Source organism: Procambarus clarkii, chromosome 52 (assembly GCF_040958095.1).
Source record: "Procambarus clarkii isolate CNS0578487 chromosome 52, FALCON_Pclarkii_2.0, whole genome shotgun sequence".
Taxonomy (NCBI): Eukaryota; Metazoa; Arthropoda; class Malacostraca; order Decapoda; family Cambaridae; genus Procambarus; species Procambarus clarkii.
Window position 1 is genome coordinate 9,202,282 of NC_091201.1, and position 21,763 is coordinate 9,224,044.

The 21,763-nt window shown below is 60.2% G+C and overlaps 1 protein-coding gene across 1 annotated transcript in view; it reads left to right on the forward strand.

Annotated features, from left to right (window-relative positions):
- Positions 1 to 363: 363 nt before the first annotated feature.
- Positions 364 to 21,763, forward strand: part of LOC138352071 (protein AHNAK2-like) — a 98,916-nt gene continuing 77,516 nt past the window's right edge. Inside the window, exons 1-12 of the mRNA XM_069304255.1 lie at positions 364 to 453; positions 2,836 to 2,970; positions 4,208 to 4,531; positions 7,385 to 7,708; positions 8,436 to 8,663; positions 10,240 to 10,428; positions 10,482 to 10,724; positions 12,339 to 12,473; positions 12,932 to 13,174; positions 14,789 to 14,923; positions 16,433 to 16,567; positions 17,536 to 17,859. Coding sequence (XP_069160356.1) covers positions 364 to 453; positions 2,836 to 2,970; positions 4,208 to 4,531; positions 7,385 to 7,708; positions 8,436 to 8,663; positions 10,240 to 10,428; positions 10,482 to 10,724; positions 12,339 to 12,473; positions 12,932 to 13,174; positions 14,789 to 14,923; positions 16,433 to 16,567; positions 17,536 to 17,859 — 2,505 coding nt within the window. The remainder of the gene's footprint in view (positions 454 to 2,835; positions 2,971 to 4,207; positions 4,532 to 7,384; positions 7,709 to 8,435; positions 8,664 to 10,239; positions 10,429 to 10,481; positions 10,725 to 12,338; positions 12,474 to 12,931; positions 13,175 to 14,788; positions 14,924 to 16,432; positions 16,568 to 17,535; positions 17,860 to 21,763) is intronic.

The following is a 21,763-nucleotide window of genomic DNA, read 5'->3' on the forward strand; positions in this document are numbered from 1 at the left end:
ACCCTCAGGCACCTGCTGCAGCTGTTGACACTCAGGCACCTGCTGCAGCTGTTGACACTCAGGCACCTGCTGCAGCTGTTGACTTTCAGGCACCTGCTGCAGTTGTTGACCCTCAGGCACCTGCTGCAGCTGTTGACCCTCAGGCACCTGCTGCAGCTTTTGACATTCAGGCACCTGCTGCAGCTGTTGACCCTCAGGCACCTGTTGCAGCTGTTGACCCTCAGGCACCTGTTGCAGCTGTTGACCTACACTCACCTGCTGCAGCTGTTGACCCTCAGTCACCTGCTGCAGTTGTTGACCCACAGTCACCTGCTGCAGCTGTTGACCCTCAGGCACCTGCTGCAGGTGTTGACCCTCAGGCACATGCTGCAGGTGATGACCCACAGTCACCTGCTGCAGCTGTTGACCCTCAGGCACCTGCTGGAGGTGTTGACCCTCAGTCACCTGCAGCAGGTATTGACCCACAGGCACTTCTGCAGCTGTTGACCCACTGGCACCTGCTGCAGGTGTTGACCCACAGTCACCTGCTGCAGCTGTTGACCCTCAGGCACCTGCTGCAGGTGTTGACCCTCAGGCACCTGCTGCAGCGGTTGACCATCAGGCACCTGCTGCAGGTGTTGACCCACAGTCACCTGCTGCCGCTGTTGACCCTCAGGCACCTGCTGCAGCTGTTGACCAACAGTCACCTGCTGCAGCTGTTGACCCTCAGGCACCTGCTGCAGGTGTTGTCCCTCAGGCACCTGCAGCAGGTGTTGACCCACAGGCACTTCTGCAGCTGTTGACCCACTGGCATCTGCTGCAGGTGTTGACCCTCAGGCACCTGCTGCAGGTGTTGACCCTCAGGCACCTGCAGCAGGTGTTGACCCACAGGCCCTTCTGCAGCTGTTGACCCACTGGCACCTGCTGCAGGTGTTGACCCACAGTCACCTGCTGCAGCTGTTGACCCTCAGGCACCTGCTGCAGGTGTTGACCCTCAGGCACCTGCTGCAGCGGTTGACCATCAGGCACCTGCTGCAGGTGTTGACCCACAGTCACCTGCTGCAGCTGTTGACCCTCAGGCACCTGTTGCAGCTGTTGACCCTCAGGCACCTGTTGCAGCTGTTGACACACAGGCACTTCTGCAGCTGTTGACCCACTGGCACCTGCTGCAGGTGTTGACCCACAGGCACCTGCTGCAGGTGTTGACCCTCAGGCACCTGCTGCAGCTGTTGACCCTCAGGCACCAGCTGCAGCTGTTGACCCTCAAACACCTGCTGCAGCTATTGACCCACAGGCACCTGCTGCAGCTGTTGACCCTCAGGCACCTGCTGCAGCTGTTGACACTCAGGCACCTGCTGCACTGTTGACACTCAGGCACCTGCTGCAGCTGTTGACACTCAGGCACCTGCTGCAGCTGTTGACCCTCAGGAACCTGCTGCAGCTGTTGACCCTCAGGCACCTGCTGCAGCTTTTGACATTCAGGCACCTGCTGCAGCTGTTGACCCTCAGGCACCTGTTGCAGCTGTTGACCCACAGGCACCTGCTCCAGCTGTTGACCCACTGGCACCTGCTGCAGCTGTTGACCCACAGTCACCCGCTGCAGCTGTTGACCCTCAGGCACCTGCTGCAGGTGTTGACCCTCAGGCACATGCTGCAGGTTTTGACCCACAGTCACCTGCTGCAGCTGTTGACCCTCAGGCACCTGCTGCAGGTGTTGACCCTCAGGCACCTGCTGCAGGTGTTGACCCACAGGCACTTCTGCAGCTGTTGACCCACTGGCACCTGCTGCAGGTGTTGACTCACAGTCACCTGCTGCAGCTGTTGACCCTCAGGCACCTGCTGCAGGTGTTGACCCTCAGGCACCTGCTGCAGCGGTTGACCATCAGGCACCTGCTGCAGGTGTTGACCCACAGTCACCTGCTGCCGCTGTTGACCCTCAGGCACCTGCTGCAGCTGTTGACCCACAGGCATCTGCTGCATGTGTTGACCCAGACTCACCTGCTGCAGCTGTTGACCCTCAGGCATCTGCTGCAGGTGGTGAACCTCGTGCACCTGCTGCAGCTGTTGACCCTCAGGCACCTGTTGCAGCTGTTGACCCTCAGGCACCTGTTGCAGCTGTTGACCCACAGGCACTTATGCAGCTGTTGACCCACAGGCATCTGCTGCATGTGTTGACCCAGACTCACCTGCTGCAGCTGTTGACCCTCAGGCATCTGCTGCAGGTGGTGAACCTCGTGCACCTGCTGCAGCTGTTGACCCTCAGGCACCTGTTGCAGCTGTTGACCCTCAGGCACCTGTTGCAGCTGTTGACCCACAGGCACTTATGCAGCTGTTGACCCACTGGCACCTGCTGCAGGTGTTGACCCACAGGCACCTGCTGCAGGTGTTGACCCTTAGGCACCTGCTGCAGCTGTTGACCCTCAGGCACCAGCTGCAGCTGTTGACCCTCAGACACCTGCTGCAGCTATTGACCCACAGGCACCTGCTGCAGCTGTTGACCCTCAGGCACCTGCTGCAGCTGTTGACACTCAGGCACCTGCTGCAGCTGTTGACACTCAGGCACCTGCTGCAGCTGTTGACTTTCAGGCACCTGCTGCAGCTGTTGACCCTCAGGCACCTGCTGCAGCTGTTGACCCTCAGGCACCTGCTGCAGCTTTTGACATTCAGGCACCTGCTGCAGCTGTTGACCCTCAGGCACCTGTTGCAGCTGTTGACCCTCAGGCACCTGTTGCAGCTGTTGACCCACACTCACCTGCTGCAGCTGTTGACCCACTGGCACCTGCTGCAGCTGTTGACCCACAGTCACCCGCTGCAGCTGTTGACCCTCAGGCACCTGCTGCAGCTGTTGTCTTTCAGGCACCTGCTGCAGCTGTTGACCCTCATGCACCTGCTGCAGCTGTTGACCCTCAGGCACCTGCTGCAGCTTTTGACATTCATGCACCTGCTGCAGCTGTTGACCCTCAGGCACCTGTTGCAGCTGTTGACCCTCAGGCACCTGTTGCAGCTGTTGACCCACACTCACCTGCTGCAGCTGTTGACCCTCAGTCACCTGCTGCAGTTGTTGACCCACAGTCACCTGCTGCAGCTGTTGACCCTCAGGCACCTGCTGCAGGTGTTGACCCTCAGGCACATGCTGCAGGTGTTGACCCACAGTCACCTGCTGCAGCTGTTGACCCTCAGGCACCTGCTGGAGGTGTTGACCCTCAGTCACCTGCAGCAGGTGTTGACCCACAGGCACTTCTGCAGCTGTTGACCCACTGGCACCTGCTGCAGGTGTTGACCCACAGTCACCTGCTGCAGCTGTTGACCCTCAGGCACCTGCTGCAGGTGTTGACCCTCAGGCACCTGCTGCAGCGGTTGACCATCAGGCACCTGCTGCAGGTGTTGACCCACAGTCACCTGCTGCCGCTGTTGACCCTCAGGCACCCGCTGCAGCTGTTGACCCACAGTCACCTGCTGCAGCTGTTGACCCTCAGGCACCTGCTGCAGGTGTTGTCCCTCAGGCACCTGCAGCAGGTGTTGACCCACAGGCACTTCTGCAGCTGTTGACCCACTGGTACCTGCTGCAGGTGTTGACCCTCAGGCACCTGCTGCAGGTGTTGACCCTCAGGCACCTGCTGCAGCGGTTGACCATCAGGCACCTGCTGCAGGTGTTGACCCACAGTCACCTGCTGCCGCTGTTGACCCTCAGGCACCTGCTGCAGCTGTTGACCCACAGTCACCTGCTGCAGCTGTTGACCCTCAGGCACCTGCTGCAGGTGTTGTCCCTCAGGCACCAGCAGCAGGTGTTGACCCACAGGCACTTCTGCAGCTGTTGACCCACTGGTACCTGCTGCAGGTGTTGACCCTCAGGCACCTGCTGCAGGTGTTGACCCTCAGGCACCTGCAGCAGGTGTTGACCCACAGGCACTTCTGCAGCTGTTGACCCACTGGCACCTGCTGCAGGTGTTGACCCACAGTCACCTGCTGCAGCTGTTGACCCTCAGGCACCTGCTGCAGGTGTTGACCCTCAGGCACCTGCTGCAGCGGTTGACCATCAGGCACCTGCTGCAGGTGTTGACCCACAGTCACCTGCTGCAGCTGTTGACCCTCAAGCACCTGTTGCAGCTGTTGACCCTCAGGCACCTGTTCCAGCTGTTGACACACGGGCACTTCTGCAGCTGTTGACCCACTGGCACCTGCTGCAGGTGTTGACCCACAGGCACCTGCTGCAGGTGTTGACCCTCAGGCACCTGCTGCAGCTGTTGACCCTCAGGCACCAGCTGCAGCTGTTGACCCTCAGACACCTGCTGCAGCTATTGACCCACAGGCTCCTGCTGCAGCTGTTGACCCTCAGGCACCTTCTGCAGCTGTTGACACTCAGGCACCTGCTGCAGCTGTTGACACTCAGGCACCTGCTGCAGCTGTTGACACTCAGGCACCTGCTGCAGCTGTTGACCCTCAGGAACCTGCTGCAGCTTTTGACCCTCAGGCATCTGCTGCAGCTTTTGACATTCAGGCACCTGCTGCAGCTGTTGACCCTCAGGCACCTGTTGCAGCTGTTGACCCACAGGCACCTGCTGCAGCTGTTGACCCACTGGCACCTGCTGCAGCTGTTGACCCACAGTCACCCGCTGCAGCTGTTGACCCTCAGGCACCTGCTGCAGGTGTTGACCCTCAGGCACATGCTGCAGGTTTTGACCCACAGTCACCTGCTGCAGCTGTTGACCCTCAGGCACCTGCTGCAGGTGTTGACCCTCAGGCACCTGCTGCAGATGTTGACCCACAGGCACTTCTGCAGCTGTTGACCCACTGGCACCTGCTGCAGGTGTTGACCCACAGGCACCTGCTGCAGGTGTTGACCCTTAGGCACCTGCTGCAGCTGTTGACCCTCAGGCACCAGCTGCAGCTGTTGACCCTCAGACACCTGCTGCAGCTATTGACCCACAGGCACCTGCTGCAGCTGTTGACCCTCAGGCACCTGCTGCAGGTGTTGACCCTCAGGCACATGCTGCAGGTGTTGACCCACAGTCACCTGCTGCAGCTGTTGAGCCTCAGGCACCTGCTGCAGGTGTTGACCCTCAGGCACCTGCTGCAGGTGTTGACCCACAGGCACTTTTGCAGCTGTTAACCCACTGGCACCTGCTGCAGGTGTTGACCCACAGTCACCTGCTGCAGCTGTTGACCCTCAGGCACCTGCTGCAGGTGTTGACCCTCAGGCACCTGCTGCAGCGGTTGACCATCAGGCACCTGCTGCAGGTGTTGACCCACAGTCACCTGCTGCCTCTGTTGACCCTCAGGCACCTGCTGCAGCTGTTGACCCACAGGCATCTGCTGCATGTGTTGACCCAGACTCACCTGCTGCAGCTGTTGACCCTCAGGCATCTGCTGCAGGTGTTGACCCTCAGGCACCTGCTGCAGCTGTTGACCCTCAGGCACCTGTTGCAGCTGTTGTCCCTCAGGCACCTGTTGCAGCTGTTGACCCACAGGCACTTATGCAGCTGTTGACCCACAGGCACCTGCTGCAGGTGTTGACCCTTAGGCACCTGCTGCAGCTGTTGACCCTCAGGCACCAGCTGCAGCTGTTGACCCTCAGACACCTGCTGCAGCTTTTGACCCACAGGCACCTGCTGCAGCTGTTGACCCTCAGGCACCTGTTGCAGCTGTTGACACTCAGGCACCTGCTGCAGCTGTTGACACTCAGGCAAGTGCTGCAGCTGTTGACTTTCAGGCACCTGCTGCAGCTGTTGACCCTCAGGCACCTGCTGCAGGTGTTGACCCTCAGGCACCTGCTGCAGCGGTTGACCATCAGGCACCTGCTGCAAGTGTTGACCCACAGTCACCTGCTGCCGCTGTTGACCCTCAGGCACCTGCTGCAGCTGTTGACCAACAGTCACCTGCTGCAGCTGTTGACCCTCAGGCACCTGCTGCAGGTGTTGTCCCTCAGGCACCTGCAGCAGGTGTTGACCCACAGGCACTTCTGCAGCTGTTGACCCACTGGCATCTGCTGCAGGTGTTGACCCTCAGGCACCTGCTGCAGGTGTTGACCCTCAGGCACCTGCAGCAGGTGTTGACCCACAGGCCCTTCTGCAGCTGTTGACCCACTGGCACCTGCTACAGGTGTTGACCCACAGTCACCTGCTGCAGCTGTTGACCCTCAGGCACCTGCTGCAGGTGTTGACCCTCAGGCACCTGCTGCAGCGGTTGACCATCAGGCACCTGCTGCAGGTGTTGACCCACAGTCACCTGCTGCAGCTGTTGACCCTCAGGCACCTGTTGCAGCTGTTGACCCACAGGCACCTGTTGCAGCTGTTGACACACAGGCACTTCTGCAGCTGTTGACCCACTGGCACCTGCTGCAGGTGTTGACCCACAGGCACCTGCTGCAGGTGTTGACCCTCAGGCACCTGCTGCAGCTGTTGACCCTCAGGCACCAGCTGCAGCTGTTGACCCTCAAACACCTGCTGCAGCTATTGACCCACAGGCACCTGCTGCAGCTGTTGACCCTCAGGCACCTGCTGCAGCTGTTGACACTCAGGCACCTGCTGCAGCTGTTGACACTCAGGCACCTGCTGCAGCTGTTGACCCTCAGGAACCTGCTGCAGCTGTTGACCCTCAGGAACCTGCTGCAGCTGTTGACCCTCAGGCACCTGCTGCAGCTTTTGACATTCAGGCACCTGCTGCAGCTGTTGACCCTCAGGCACCTGTTGCAGCTGTTGACCCACAGGCACCTGCTCCAGCTGTTGACCCACTGGCACCTGCTGCAGCTGTTGACCCACAGTCACCCGCTGCAGCTGTTGACCCTCAGGCACCTGCTGCAGGTGTTGACCCTCAGGCACATGCTGCAGGTTTTGACCCACAGTCACCTGCTGCAGCTGTTGACCCTCAGGCACCTGCTGCAGGTGTTGACCCTCAGGCACCTGCTGCAGGTGTTGACCCACAGGCACTTCTGCAGCTGTTGACCCACTGGCACCTGCTGCAGGTGTTGACCCACAGTCACCTGCTGCAGCTGTTGACCCTCAGGCACCTGCTGCAGGTGTTGACCCTCAGGCACCTGCTGCAGGTGTTGACCCTCAGGCACCTGCAGCAGGTGTTGACCCACAGGCACTTCTGCAGCTGTTGACCCACTGGCACCTGCTGCAGGTGTTGACCCACAGTCACCTGCTGCAGCTGTTGACCCTCAGGCACCTGCTGCAGGTGTTGACCCTCAGGCACCTGCTGCAGCGGTTGACCATCAGGCACCTGCTGCAGGTGTTGACCCACAGTCACCTGCTGCAGCTGTTGACCCTCAAGCACCTGTTGCAGCTGTTGACCCTCAGGCACCTGTTCCAGCTGTTGACACACGGGCACTTCTGCAGCTGTTGACCCACTGGCACCTGCTGCAGGTGTTGACCCACAGGCACCTGCTGCAGGTGTTGACCCTCAGGCACCTGCTGCAGCTGTTGACCCTCAGGCACCAGCTGCAGCTGTTGACCCTCAGACACCTGCTGCAGCTATTGACCCACAGGCTCCTGCTGCAGCTGTTGACCCTCAGGCACCTTCTGCAGCTGTTGACACTCAGGCACCTGCTGCAGCTGTTGACACTCAGGCACCTGCTGCAGCTGTTGACACTCAGGCACCTGCTGCAGCTGTTGACCCTCAGGAACCTGCTGCAGCTTTTGACCCTCAGGCATCTGCTGCAGCTTTTGACATTCAGGCACCTGCTGCAGCTGTTGACCCTCAGGCACCTGTTGCAGCTGTTGACCCACAGGCACCTGCTGCAGCTGTTGACCCACTGGCACCTGCTGCAGCTGTTGACCCACAGTCACCCGCTGCAGCTGTTGACCCTCAGGCACCTGCTGCAGGTGTTGACCCTCAGGCACATGCTGCAGGTTTTGACCCACAGTCACCTGCTGCAGCTGTTGACCCTCAGGCACCTGCTGCAGGTGTTGACCCTCAGGCACCTGCTGCAGATGTTGACCCACAGGCACTTCTGCAGCTGTTGACCCACTGGCACCTGCTGCAGGTGTTGACCCACAGGCACCTGCTGCAGGTGTTGACCCTTAGGCACCTGCTGCAGCTGTTGACCCTCAGGCACCAGCTGCAGCTGTTGACCCTCAGACACCTGCTGCAGCTATTGACCCACAGGCACCTGCTGCAGCTGTTGACCCTCAGGCACCTGCTGCAGGTGTTGACCCTCAGGCACATGCTGCAGGTGTTGACCCACAGTCACCTGCTGCAGCTGTTGAGCCTCAGGCACCTGCTGCAGGTGTTGACCCTCAGGCACCTGCTGCAGGTGTTGACCCACAGGCACTTTTGCAGCTGTTGACCCACTGGCACCTGCTGCAGGTGTTGACCCACAGTCACCTGCTGCAGCTGTTGACCCTCAGGCACCTGCTGCAGGTGTTGACCCTCAGGCACCTGCTGCAGCGGTTGACCATCAGGCACCTGCTGCAGGTGTTGACCCACAGTCACCTGCTGCCTCTGTTGACCCTCAGGCACCTGCTGCAGCTGTTGACCCACAGGCATCTGCTGCATGTGTTGACCCAGACTCACCTGCTGCAGCTGTTGACCCTCAGGCATCTGCTGCAGGTGTTGACCCTCAGGCACCTGCTGCAGCTGTTGACCCTCAGGCACCTGTTGCATCTGTTGTCCCTCAGGCACCTGTTGCAGCTGTTGACCCACAGGCACTTATGCAGCTGTTGACCCACAGGCACCTGCTGCAGGTGTTGACCCTTAGGCACCTGCTGCAGCTGTTGACCCTCAGGCACCAGCTGCAGCTGTTGACCCTCAGACACCTGCTGCAGCTTTTGACCCACAGGCACCTGCTGCAGCTGTTGACCCTCAGGCACCTGCTGCAGCTGTTGACACTCAGGCACCTGCTGCAGCTGTTGACACTCAGGCAAGTGCTGCAGCTGTTGACTTTCAGGCACCTGCTGCAGCTGTTGACCCTCAGGCACCTGCTGCAGGTGTTGACCCTCAGGCACCTGCTGCAGCGGTTGACCATCAGGCACCTGCTGCAAGTGTTGACCCACAGTCACCTGCTGCCGCTGTTGACCCTCAGGCACCTGCTGCAGCTGTTGACCAACAGTCACCTGCTGCAGCTGTTGACCCTCAGGCACCTGCTGCAGGTGTTGTCCCTCAGGCACCTGCAGCAGGTGTTGACCCACAGGCACTTCTGCAGCTGTTGACCCACTGGCATCTGCTGCAGGTGTTGACCCTCAGGCACCTGCTGCAGGTGTTGACCCTCAGGCACCTGCAGCAGGTGTTGACCCACAGGCCCTTCTGCAGCTGTTGACCCACTGGCACCTGCTGCAGGTGTTGACCCACAGTCACCTGCTGCAGCTGTTGACCCTCAGGCACCTGCTGCAGGTGTTGACCCTCAGGCACCTGCTGCAGCGGTTGACCATCAGGCACCTGCTGCAGGTGTTGACCCACAGTCACCTGCTGCAGCTGTTGACCCTCAGGCACCTGTTGCAGCTGTTGACCCACAGGCACCTGTTGCAGCTGTTGACACACAGGCACTTCTGCAGCTGTTGACCCACTGGCACCTGCTGCAGGTGTTGACCCACAGGCACCTGCTGCAGGTGTTGACCCTCAGGCACCTGCTGCAGCTGTTGACCCTCAGGCACCAGCTGCAGCTGTTGACCCTCAAACACCTGCTGCAGCTATTGACCCACAGGCACCTGCTGCAGCTGTTGACCCTCAGGCACCTGCTGCAGCTGTTGACACTCAGGCACCTGCTGCAGCTGTTGACACTCAGGCACCTGCTGCAGCTGTTGACACTCAGGCACCTGCTGCAGCTGTTGACCCTCAGGAACCTGCTGCAGCTGTTGACCCTCAGGCACCTGCTGCAGCTTTTGACATTCAGGCACCTGCTGCAGCTGTTGACCCTCAGGCACCTGTTGCAGCTGTTGACCCACAGGCACCTGCTCCAGCTGTTGACCCACTGGCACCTGCTGCAGCTGTTGACCCACAGTCACCCGCTGCAGCTGTTGACCCTCAGGCACCTGCTGCAGGTGTTGACCCTCAGGCACATGCTGCAGGTTTTGACCCACAGTCACCTGCTGCAGCTGTTGACCCTCAGGCACCTGCTGCAGGTGTTGACCCTCAGGCACCTGCTGCAGGTGTTGACCCACAGGCACTTCTGCAGCTGTTGACCCACTGGCACCTGCTGCAGGTGTTGACCCACAGTCACCTGCTGCAGCTGTTGACCCTCAGGCACCTGCTGCAGGTGTTGACCCTCAGGAACCTGCTGCAGCGGTTGACCATCAGGCACCTGCTGCAGGTGTTGACCCACAGTCACCTGCTGCCGCTGTTGACCCTCAGGCACCTGCTGCAGCTGTTGACCCACAGGCATCTGCTGCATGTGTTGACCCAGACTCACCTGCTGCAGCTTTTGACCCTCAGGCATCTGCTGCAGGTGGTGAACCTCGTGCACCTGCTGCAGCTGTTGACCCTCAGGCACCTGTTGCAGCTGTTGACCCTCAGGCACCTGTTGCAGCTGTTGACCCACAGGCACTTATGCAGCTGTTGACCCACAGGCATCTGCTGCATGTGTTGACCCAGACTCACCTGCTGCAGCTGTTGACCCTCAGGCATCTGCTGCAGGTGGTGAACCTCGTGCACCTGCTGCAACTGTTGACCCTCAGGCATCTGCTGCAGGTGGTGAACCTCGTGCACCTGCTGCAGGTGTTGACCCTCAAACACCTTCTGCAGCTATTGACCCACAGGCACCTGCTGCAGCTGTTGACCCTCAGGCACCTGTTGCAGCTGTTGACCCACAGGCACTTATGCAGCTGTTGACCCACTGGCACCTGCTGCAGGTGTTGACCCACAGGCACCTGCTGCAGGTGTTGACCCTTAGGCACCTGCTGCAGCTGTTGACCCTCAGGCACCAGCTGCAGCTGTTGACCCTCAGACACCTGCTGCAGCTATTGACCCACAGGCACCTGCTGCAGCTGTTGACCCTCAGGCACCTGCTGCAGGTGTTGACCCTCAGGCACATGCTGCAGGTGTTGACCCACAGTCACCTGCTGCAGCTGTTGAGCCTCAGGCACCTGCTGCAGGTGTTGACCCTCAGGCACCTGCTGCAGGTGTTGACCCACAGGCACTTTTGCAGCTGTTGACCCACTGGCACCTGCTGCAGGTGTTGACCCACAGTCACCTGCTGCAGCTGTTGACCCTCAGGCACCTGCTGCAGGTGTTGACCCTCAGGCACCTGCTGCAGCGGTTGACCATCAGGCACCTGCTGCAGGTGTTGACCCACAGTCACCTGCTGCCTCTGTTGACCCTCAGGCACCTGCTGCAGCTGTTGACCCACAGGCATCTGCTGCATGTGTTGACCCAGACTCACCTGCTGCAGCTGTTGACCCTCAGGCATCTGCTGCAGGTGTTGACCCTCAGGCACCTGCTGCAGCTGTTGACCCTCAGGCACCTGTTGCAGCTGTTGTCCCTCAGGCACCTGTTGCAGCTGTTGACCCACAGGCACTTATGCAGCTGTTGACCCACAGGCACCTGCTGCAGGTGTTGACCCTTAGGCACCTGCTGCAGCTGTTGACCCTCAGGCACCAGCTGCAGCTGTTGACCCTCAGACACCTGCTGCAGCTTTTGACCCACAGGCACCTGCTGCAGCTGTTGACCCTCAGGCACCTGCTGCAGCTGTTGACACTCAGGCACCTGCTGCAGCTGTTGACACTCAGGCAAGTGCTGCAGCTGTTGACTTTCAGGCACCTGCTGCAGCTGTTGACCCTCAGGCACCTGCTGCAGGTGTTGACCCTCAGGCACCTGCTGCAGCGGTTGACCATCAGGCACCTGCTGCAGGTGTTGACCCACAGTCACCTGCTGCCGCTGTTGACCCTCAGGCACCTGCTGCAGCTGTTGACCAACAGTCACCTGCTGCAGCTGTTGACCCTCAGGCACCTGCTGCAGGTGTTGTCCCTCAGGCACCTGCAGCAGGTGTTGACCCACAGGCACTTCTGCAGCTGTTGACCCACTGGCATCTGCTGCAGGTGTTGACCCTCAGGCACCTGCTGCAGGTGTTGACCCTCAGGCACCTGCAGCAGGTGTTGACCCACAGGCCCTTCTGCAGCTGTTGACCCACTGGCACCTGCTGCAGGTGTTGACCCACAGTCACCTGCTGCAGCTGTTGACCCTCAGGCACCTGCTGCAGGTGTTGACCCTCAGGCACCTGCTGCAGCGGTTGACCATCAGGCACCTGCTGCAGGTGTTGACCCACAGTCACCTGCTGCAGCTGTTGACCCTCAGGCACCTGCTGCAGCTGTTGACCCTCAGGCACCTGTTGCAGCTGTTGACACACAGGCACTTCTGCAGCTGTTGACCCACTGGCACCTGCTGCAGGTGTTGACCCACAGGCACCTGCTGCAGGTGTTGACCCTCAGGCACCTGCTGCAGCTGTTGACCCTCAGGCACCAGCTGCAGCTGTTGACCCTCAAACACCTTCTGCAGCTATTGACCCACAGGCACCTGCTGCAGCTGTTGACCCTCAGGCACCTGCTGCAGCTGTTGACACTCAGGCACCTGCTGCAGCTGTTGACACTCAGGCACCTGCTGCAGCTGTTGAGACTCAGGCACCTGCTGCAGCTGTTGACCCTCAGGAACCTGCTGCAGCTGTTGACCCTCAGGCACCTGCTGCAGCTTTTGACATTCAGGCACCTGCTGCAGCTGTTGACCCTCAGGCACCTGCTGCAGCGGTTGACCATCAGGCACCTGCTGCAGGTGTTGACCCACAGTCACCTGCTGCCGCTGTTGACCCTCAGGCACCTGCTGCAGCTGTTGACCCACAGGCATCTGCTGCATGTGTTGACCCAGACTCACCTGCTGCAGCTGTTGACCCTCAGGCATCTGCTGCAGGTGGTGAACCTCGTGCACCTGCTGCAGCTGTTGACCCTCAGGCACCTGTTGCAGCTGTTGACCCTCAGGCACCTGTTGCAGCTGTTGACCCACAGGCACTTATGCAGCTGTTGACCCACAGGCATCTGCTGCATGTGTTGACCCAGACTCACCTGCTGCAGCTGTTGACCCTCAGGCATCTGCTGCAGGTGGTGAACCTCGTGCACCTGCTGCAACTGTTGACCCTCAGGCATCTGCTGCAGGTGGTGAACCTCGTGCACCTGCTGCAGGTGTTGACCCTCAAACACCTTCTGCAGCTATTGACCCACAGGCACCTGCTGCAGCTGTTGACCCTCAGGCACCTGTTGCAGCTGTTGACCCACAGGCACTTATGCAGCTGTTGACCCACTGGCACCTGCTGCAGGTGTTGACCCACAGGCACCTGCTGCAGGTGTTGACCCTTAGGCACCTGCTGCAGCTGTTGACCCTCAGGCACCAGCTGCAGCTGTTGACCCTCAGACACCTGCTGCAGCTATTGACCCACAGGCACCTGCTGCAGCTGTTGACCCTCAGGCACCTGCTGCAGGTGTTGACCCTCAGGCACATGCTGCAGGTGTTGACCCACAGTCACCTGCTGCAGCTGTTGAGCCTCAGGCACCTGCTGCAGGTGTTGACCCTCAGGCACCTGCTGCAGGTGTTGACCCACAGGCACTTTTGCAGCTGTTGACCCACTGGCACCTGCTGCAGGTGTTGACCCACAGTCACCTGCTGCAGCTGTTGACCCTCAGGCACCTGCTGCAGGTGTTGACCCTCAGGCACCTGCTGCAGCGATTGACCATCAGGCACCTGCTGCAGGTGTTGACCCACAGTCACCTGCTGCCTCTGTTGACCCTCAGGCACCTGCTGCAGCTGTTGACCCACAGGCATCTGCTGCATGTGTTGACCCAGACTCACCTGCTGCAGCTGTTGACCCTCAGGCATCTGCTGCAGGTGTTGACCCTCAGGCACCTGCTGCAGCTGTTGACCCTCAGGCACCTGTTGCAGCTGTTGTCCCTCAGGCACCTGTTGCAGCTGTTGACCCACAGGCACTTATGCAGCTGTTGACCCACAGGCACCTGCTGCAGGTGTTGACCCTTAGGCACCTGCTGCAGCTGTTGACCCTCAGGCACCAGCTGCAGCTGTTGACCCTCAGACACCTGCTGCAGCTTTTGACCCACAGGCACCTGCTGCAGCTGTTGACCCTCAGGCACCTGCTGCAGCTGTTGACACTCAGGCACCTGCTGCAGCTGTTGACACTCAGGCAAGTGCTGCAGCTGTTGACTTTCAGGCACCTGCTGCAGCTGTTGACCCTCAGGCACCTGCTGCAGGTGTTGACCCTCAGGCACCTGCTGCAGCGGTTGACCATCAGGCACCTGCTGCAGGTGTTGACCCACAGTCACCTGCTGCCGCTGTTGACCCTCAGGCACCTGCTGCAGCTGTTGACCAACAGTCACCTGCTGCAGCTGTTGACCCTCAGGCACCTGCTGCAGGTGTTGTCCCTCAGGCACCTGCAGCAGGTGTTGACCCACAGGCACTTCTGCAGCTGTTGACCCACTGGCATCTGCTGCAGGTGTTGACCCTCAGGCACCTGCTGCAGGTGTTGACCCTCAGGCACCTGCAGCAGGTGTTGACCCACAGGCCCTTCTGCAGCTGTTGACCCACTGGCACCTGCTGCAGGTGTTGACCCACAGTCACCTGCTGCAGCTGTTGACCCTCAGGCACCTGCTGCAGGTGTTGACCCTCAGGCACCTGCTGCAGCGGTTGACCATCAGGCACCTGCTGCAGGTGTTGACCCACAGTCACCTGCTGCAGCTGTTGACCCTCAGGCACCTGTTGCAGCTGTTGACCCTCAGGCACCTGTTGCAGCTGTTGACACACAGGCACTTCTGCAGCTGTTGACCCACTGGCACCTGCTGCAGGTGTTGACCCACAGGCACCTGCTGCAGGTGTTGACCCTCAGGCACCTGCTGCAGCTGTTGACCCTCAGGCACCAGCTGCAGCTGTTGACCCTCAAACACCTTCTGCAGCTATTGACCCACAGGCACCTGCTGCAGCTGTTGACCCTCAGGCACCTGCTGCAGCTGTTGACACTCAGGCACCTGCTGCAGCTGTTGACACTCAGGCACCTGCTGCAGCTGTTGACACTCAGGCACCTGCTGCAGCTGTTGACCCTCAGGAACCTGCTGCAGCTGTTGACCCTCAGGCACCTGCTGCAGCTTTTGACATTCAGGCACCTGCTGCAGCTGTTGACCCTCAGGCACCTGTTGCAGCTGTTGACCCACAGGCACCTGCTCCAGCTGTTGACCCACTGGCACCTGCTGCAGCTGTTGACCCACAGTCACCCGCTGCAGCTGTTGACCCTCAGGCACCTGCTGCAGGTGTTGACCCTCAGGCACATGCTGCAGGTTTTGACCCACAGTCACCTGCTGCAGCTGTTGACCCTCAGGCACCTGCTGCAGGTGTTGACCCTCAGGCACCTGCTGCAGGTGTTGACCCACAGGCACTTCTGCAGCTGTTGACCCACTGGCACCTGCTGCAGGTGTTGACCCACAGTCACCTGCTGCAGCTGTTGACCCTCAGGCACCTGCTGCAGGTGTTGACCCTCAGGCACCTGCTGCAGCGGTTGACCATCAGGCACCTGCTGCAGGTGTTGACCCACAGTCACCTGCTGCCGCTGTTGACCCTCAGGCACCTGCTGCAGCTGTTGACCCACAGGCATCTGCTGCATGTGTTGACCCAGACTCACCTGCTGCAGCTGTTGACCCTCAGGCATCTGCTGCAGGTGGTGAACCTCGTGCACCTGCTGCAGCTGTTGACCCTCAGGCACCTGTTGCAGCTGTTGACCCTCAGGCACCTGTTGCAGCTGTTGACCCACAGGCACTTATGCAGCTGTTGACCCACAGGCATCTGCTGCATGTGTTGACCCAGACTCACCTGCTGCAGCTGTTGACCCTCAGGCATCTGCTGCAGGTGGTGAACCTCGTGCACCTGCTGCAGCTGTTGACCCTCAGGCACCTGTTGCAGCTGTTGACCCTCAGGCACCTGTTGCAGCTGTTGACCCACAGGCACTTATGCAGCTGTTGACCCACTGGCACCTGCTGCAGGTGTTGACCCACAGGCACCTGCTGCAGGTGTTGACCCTTAGGCACCTGCTGCAGCTGTTGACCCTCAGGCACCAGCTGCAGCTGTTGACCCTCAGACACCTGCTGCAGCTATTGACCCACAGGCACCTGCTGCAGCTGTTGACCCTCAGGCACCTGCTGCAGCTGTTGACACTCAGGCACCTGCTGCAGCTGTTGACACTCAGGCACCTGCTGCAGCTGTTGACTTTCAGGCACCTGCTGCAGCTGTTGACCCTCAGGCACCTGCTGCAGCTGTTGACCCTCAGGCACCTGCTGCAGCTTTTGACATTCAGGCACCTGCTGCAGCTGTTGACCCTCAGGCACCTGTTGCAGCTGTTGACCCTCAGGCACCTGTTGCAGCTGTTGACCCACACTCACCTGCGGCAGCTGTTGACCCACTGGCACCTGCTGCAGCTGTTGACCCACAGTCACCCGCTGCAGCTGTTGACCCTCAGGCACCTGCTGCAGCTGTTGACTTTCAGGCACCTGCTGCAGCTGTTGACCCTCATGCACCTGCTGCAGCTGTTGACCCTCAGGCACCTGCTGCAGCTTTTGACATTCATGCACCTGCTGCAGCTGTTGACCCTCAGGCACCTGTTGCAGCTGTTGACCCTCAGGCACCTGTTGCAGCTGTTGACCCACACTCACCTGCTGCAGCTGTTGACCCTCAGTCACCTGCTGCAGTTGTTGACCCACAGTCACCTGCTGCAGCTGTTGACCCTCAGGCACCTGCTGCAGGTGTTGACCCTCAGGCACATGCTGCAGGTGTTGACCCACAGTCACCTGCTGCAGCTGTTGACCCTCAGGCACCTGCTGGAGGTGTTGACCCTCAGTCACCTGCAGCAGGTGTTGACCCACAGGCACTTCTGCAGCTGTTGACCCACTGGCACCTGCTGCAGGTGTTGACCCACAGTCACCTGCTGCAGCTGTTGACCCTCAGGCACCTGCTGCAGGTGTTGACCCTCAGGCACCTGCTGCAGCGGTTGACCATCAGGCACCTGCTGCAGGTGTTGACCCACAGTCACCTGCTGCCGCTGTTGACCCTCAGGCACCTGCTGCAGCTGTTGACCCACAGTCACCTGCTGCAGCTGTTGACCCTCAGGCACCTGCTGCAGGTGTTGTCCCTCAGGCACCTGCAGCAGGTGTTGACCCACAGGCACTTCTGCAGCTGTTGACCCACTGGTACCTGCTGCAGGTGTTGACCCTCAGGCACCTGCTGCAGGTGTTGACCCTCAGGCACCTGCAGCAGGTGTTGACCCACAGGCACTTCTGCAGCTGTTGACCCACTGGCACCTGCTGCAGGTGTTGACCCACAGTCACCTGCTGCAGCTGTTGACCCTCAGGCACCTGCTGCAGGTGTTGACCCTCAGGCACCTGCTGCAGCGGTTGACCATCAGGCACCTGCTGCAGGTGTTGACCCACAGTCACCTGCTGCAGCTGTTGACCCTCAAGCACCTGTTGCAGCTGTTGACCCTCAGGCACCTGTTGCAGCTGTTGACACACGGGCACTTCTGCAGCTGTTGACCCACTGGCACCTGCTGCAGGTGTTGACCCACAGGCACCTGCTGCAGGTGTTGACCCTCAGGCACCTGCTGCAGCTGTTGACCCTCAGGCACCAGCTGCAGCTGTTGACCCTCAGACACCTGCTGCAGCTATTGACCCACAGGCTCCTGCTGCAGCTGTTGACCCTCAGGCACCTTCTGCAGCTGTTGACACTCAGGCACCTGCTGCAGCTGTTGACACTCAGGCACCTGCTGCAGCTGTTGACACTCAGGCACCTGCTGCAGCTGTTGACCCTCAGGAACCTGCTGCAGCTTTTGACCCTCAGGCATCTGCTGCAGCTTTTGACATTCAGGCACCTGCTGCAGCTGTTGATCCTCAGGCACCTGTTGCAGCTGTTGACCCACAGGCACCTGCTGCAGCTGTTGACCCACTGGCACCTGCTGCAGCTGTTGACCCACAGTCACCCGCTGCAGCTGTTGACCCTCAGGCACCTGCTGCAGGTGTTGACCCTCAGGCACATGCTGCAGGTTTTGACCCACAGTCACCTGCTGCAGCTGTTGACCCTCAGGCACCTGCTGCAGGTGTTGACCCTCAGGCACCTGCTGCAGGTGTTGACCCACAGGCACTTCTGCAGCTGTTGACCCACTGGCACCTGCTGCAGGTGTTGACCCACAGGCACCTGCTGCAGGTGTTGACCCTTAGGCACCTGCTGCAGCTGTTGACCCTCAGGCACCAGCTGCAGCTGTTGACCCTCAGACACCTGCTGCTGCTATTGACCCACAGGCACCTGCTGCAGCTGTTGACCCTCAGGCACCTGCTGCAGGTGTTGACCCTCAGGCACATGCTGCAGGTGTTGACCCACAGTCACCTGCTGCAGCTGTTGAGCCTCAGGCACCTGCTGCAGGTGTTGACCCTCAGGCACCTGCTGCAGGTGTTGACCCACAGGCACTTTTGCAGCTGTTGACCCACTGGCACCTGCTGCAGGTGTTGACCCACAGTCACCTGCTGCAGCTGTTGACCCTCAGGCACCTGCTGCAGGTGTTGACCCTCAGGCACCTGCTGCAGCGGTTGACCATCAGGCACCTGCTGCAGGTGTTGACCCACAGTCACCTGCTGCCTCTGTTGACCCTCAGGCACCTGCTGCAGCTGTTGACCCACAGGCATCTGCTGCATGTGTTGACCCAGACTCACCTGCTGCAGCTGTTGACCCTCAGGCATCTGCTGCAGGTGTTGACCCTCAGGCACCTGCTGCAGCTGTTGACCCTCAGGCACCTGTTGCAGCTGTTGTCCCTCAGGCACCTGTTGCAGCTGTTGACCCACAGGCACTTATGCAGCTGTTGACCCACAGGCACCTGCTGCAGGTGTTGACCCTTAGGCACCTGCTGCAGCTGTTGACCCTCAGGCACCAGCTGCAGCTGTTGACCCTCAGACACCTGCTGCAGCTTTTGACCCACAGGCACCTGCTGCAGCTGTTGACCCTCAGGCACCTGCTGCAGCTGTTGACACTCAGGCACCTGCTGCAGCTGTTGACACTCAGGCAAGTGCTGCAGCTGTTGACTTTCAGGCACCTGCTGCAGCTGTTGACCCTCAGGCACCTGCTGCAGGTGTTGACCCTCAGGCACCTGCTGCAGCGGTTGACCATCAGGCACCTGCTGCAGGTGTTGACCCACAGTCACCTGCTGCCGCTGTTGACCCTCAGGCACCTGCTGCAGCTGTTGACCAACAGTCACCTGCTGCAGCTGTTGACCCTCAGGCACCTGCTGCAGGTGTTGTCCCTCAGGCACCTGCAGCAGGTGTTGACCCACAGGCACTTCTGCAGCTGTTGACCCACTGGCATCTGCTGCAGGTGTTGACCCTCAGGCACCTGCTGCAGGTGTTGACCCTCAGGCACCTGCAGCAGGTGTTGACCCACAGGCCCTTCTGCAGCTGTTGACCCACTGGCACCTGCTGCAGGTGTTGACCCAGAGTCACCTGCTGCAGCTGTTGACCCTCAGGCACCTGCTGCAGGTGTTGACCCTCAGGCACCTGCTGCAGCGGTTGACCATCAGGCACCTGCTGCAGGTGTTGACCCACAGTCACCTGCTGCAGCTGTTGACCCTCAGGCACCTGTTGCAGCTGTTGACCCTCAGGCACCTGTTGCAGCTGTTGACACACAGGCACTTCTGCAGCTGTTGACCCACTGGCACCTGCTGCAGGTGTTGACCCACAGGCACCTGCTGCAGGTGTTGACCCTCAGGCACCTGCTGCAGCTGTTGACCCTCAGGCACCAGCTGCAGCTGTTGACCCTCAAACACCTGCTGCAGCTATTGACCCACAGGCACCTGCTGCAGCTGTTGACCCTCAGGCACCTGCTGCAGCTGTTGACCCTCAGGCACCAGCTGCAGCTGTTGACCCTCAAACACCTGCTGCAGCTATTGACCCACAGGCACCTGCTGCAGCTGTTGACCCTCAGGCACCTGCTGCAGCTGTTGACACTCAGGCACCTGCTGCAGCTGTTGACACTCAGGCACCTGCTGCAGCTGTTGACACTCAGGCACCTGCTGCAGCTGTTGACCCTCAGGAACCTGCTGCAGCTGTTGACCCTCAGGCACCTGCTGCAGCTTTTGACATTCAGGCACCTGCTGCAGCTGTTGACCCTCAGGCACCTGTTGCAGCTGTTGACCCACAGGCACCTGCTCCAGCTGTTGACCCACTGGCACCTGCTGCAGCTGTTGACCCACAGTCACTCGCTGCAGCTGTTGACCCTCAGGCACCTGCTGCAGGTGTTGACCCTCAGGCACATGCTGCAGGTTTTGACCCACAGTCACCTGCTGCAGCTGTTGACCCTCAGGCACCTGCTGCAGGTGTTGACCCTCAGGCACCTGCTGCAGGTGTTGACCCACAGGCACTTCTGCAGCTGTTGACCCACTGGCACCTGCTGCAGGTGTTGACCCACAGTCACCTGCTGCAGCTGTTGACCCTCAGGCACCTGCTGCAGGTGTTGACCCTCAGGCACCTGCTGCAGCGGTTGACCATCAGGCACCTGCTGCAGGTGTTGACCCACAGTCACCTGCTGCCGCTGTTGACCCTCAGGCACCTGCTGCAGCTGTTGACCCACAGGCATCTGCTGCATGTGTTGACCCAGACTCACCTGCTGCAGCTGTTGACCCTCAGGCATCTGCTGCAGGTGGTGAACCTCGTGCACCTGCTGCAGCTGTTGACCCTCAGGCACCTGTTGCAGCTGTTGACCCTCAGGCACCTGTTGCAGCTGTTGACCCACAGGCACTTATGCAGCTGTTGACCCAGAGGCATCTGCTGCATGTGTTGACCCAGACTCACCTGCTGCAGCTGTTGACCCTCAGGCATCTGCTGCAGGTGGTGAACCTCGTGCACCTGCTGCAGCTGTTGACCCTCAGGCACCTGTTGCAGCTGTTGACCCTCAGGCACCTGTTGCAGCTGTTGACCCACAGGCACTTATGCAGCTGTTGACCCACTGGCACCTGCTGCAGGTGTTGACCCACAGGCACCTGCTGCAGGTGTTGACCCTTAGGCACCTGCTGCAGCTGTTGACCCTCAGGCACCAGCTGCAGCTGTTGACCCTCAGACACCTGCTGCAGCTATTGACCCACAGGCACCTGCTGCAGCTGTTGACCCTCAGGCACCTGCTGCAGGTGTTGACCCTCAGGCACATGCTGCAGGTGTTGACCCACAGTCACCTGCTGCAGCTGTTGAGCCTCAGGCACCTGCTGCAGGTGTTGACCCTCAGGCACCTGCTGCAGGTGTTGACCCACAGGCACTTTTGCAGCTGTTGACCCACTGGCACCTGCTGCAGGTGTTGACCCACAATCACCTGCTGCAGCTGTTGACCCTCAGGCACCTGCTGCAGGTGTTGACCCTCAGGCACCTGCTGCAGCGGTTGACCATCAGGCACCTGCTGCAGGTGTTGACCCACAGTCACCTGCTGCCTCTGTTGACCCTCAGGCACCTGCTGCAGCTGTTGACCCACAGGCATCTGCTGCATGTGTTGACCCAGACTCACCTGCTGCAGCTGTTGACCCTCAGGCATCTGCTGCAGGTGTTGACCCTCAGGCACCTGCTGCAGCTGTTGACCCTCAGGCACCTGTTGCAGCTGTTGTCCCTCAGGCACCTGTTGCAGCTGTTGACCCACAGGCATTTATGCAGCTGTTGACCCACAGGCACCTGCTGCAGGTGTTGACCCTTAGGCACCTGCTGCAGCTGTTGACCCTCAGGCACCAGCTGCAGCTGTTGACCCTCAGACACCTGCTGCAGATTTTGACCCACAGGCACCTGCTGCAGCTGTTGACCCTCAG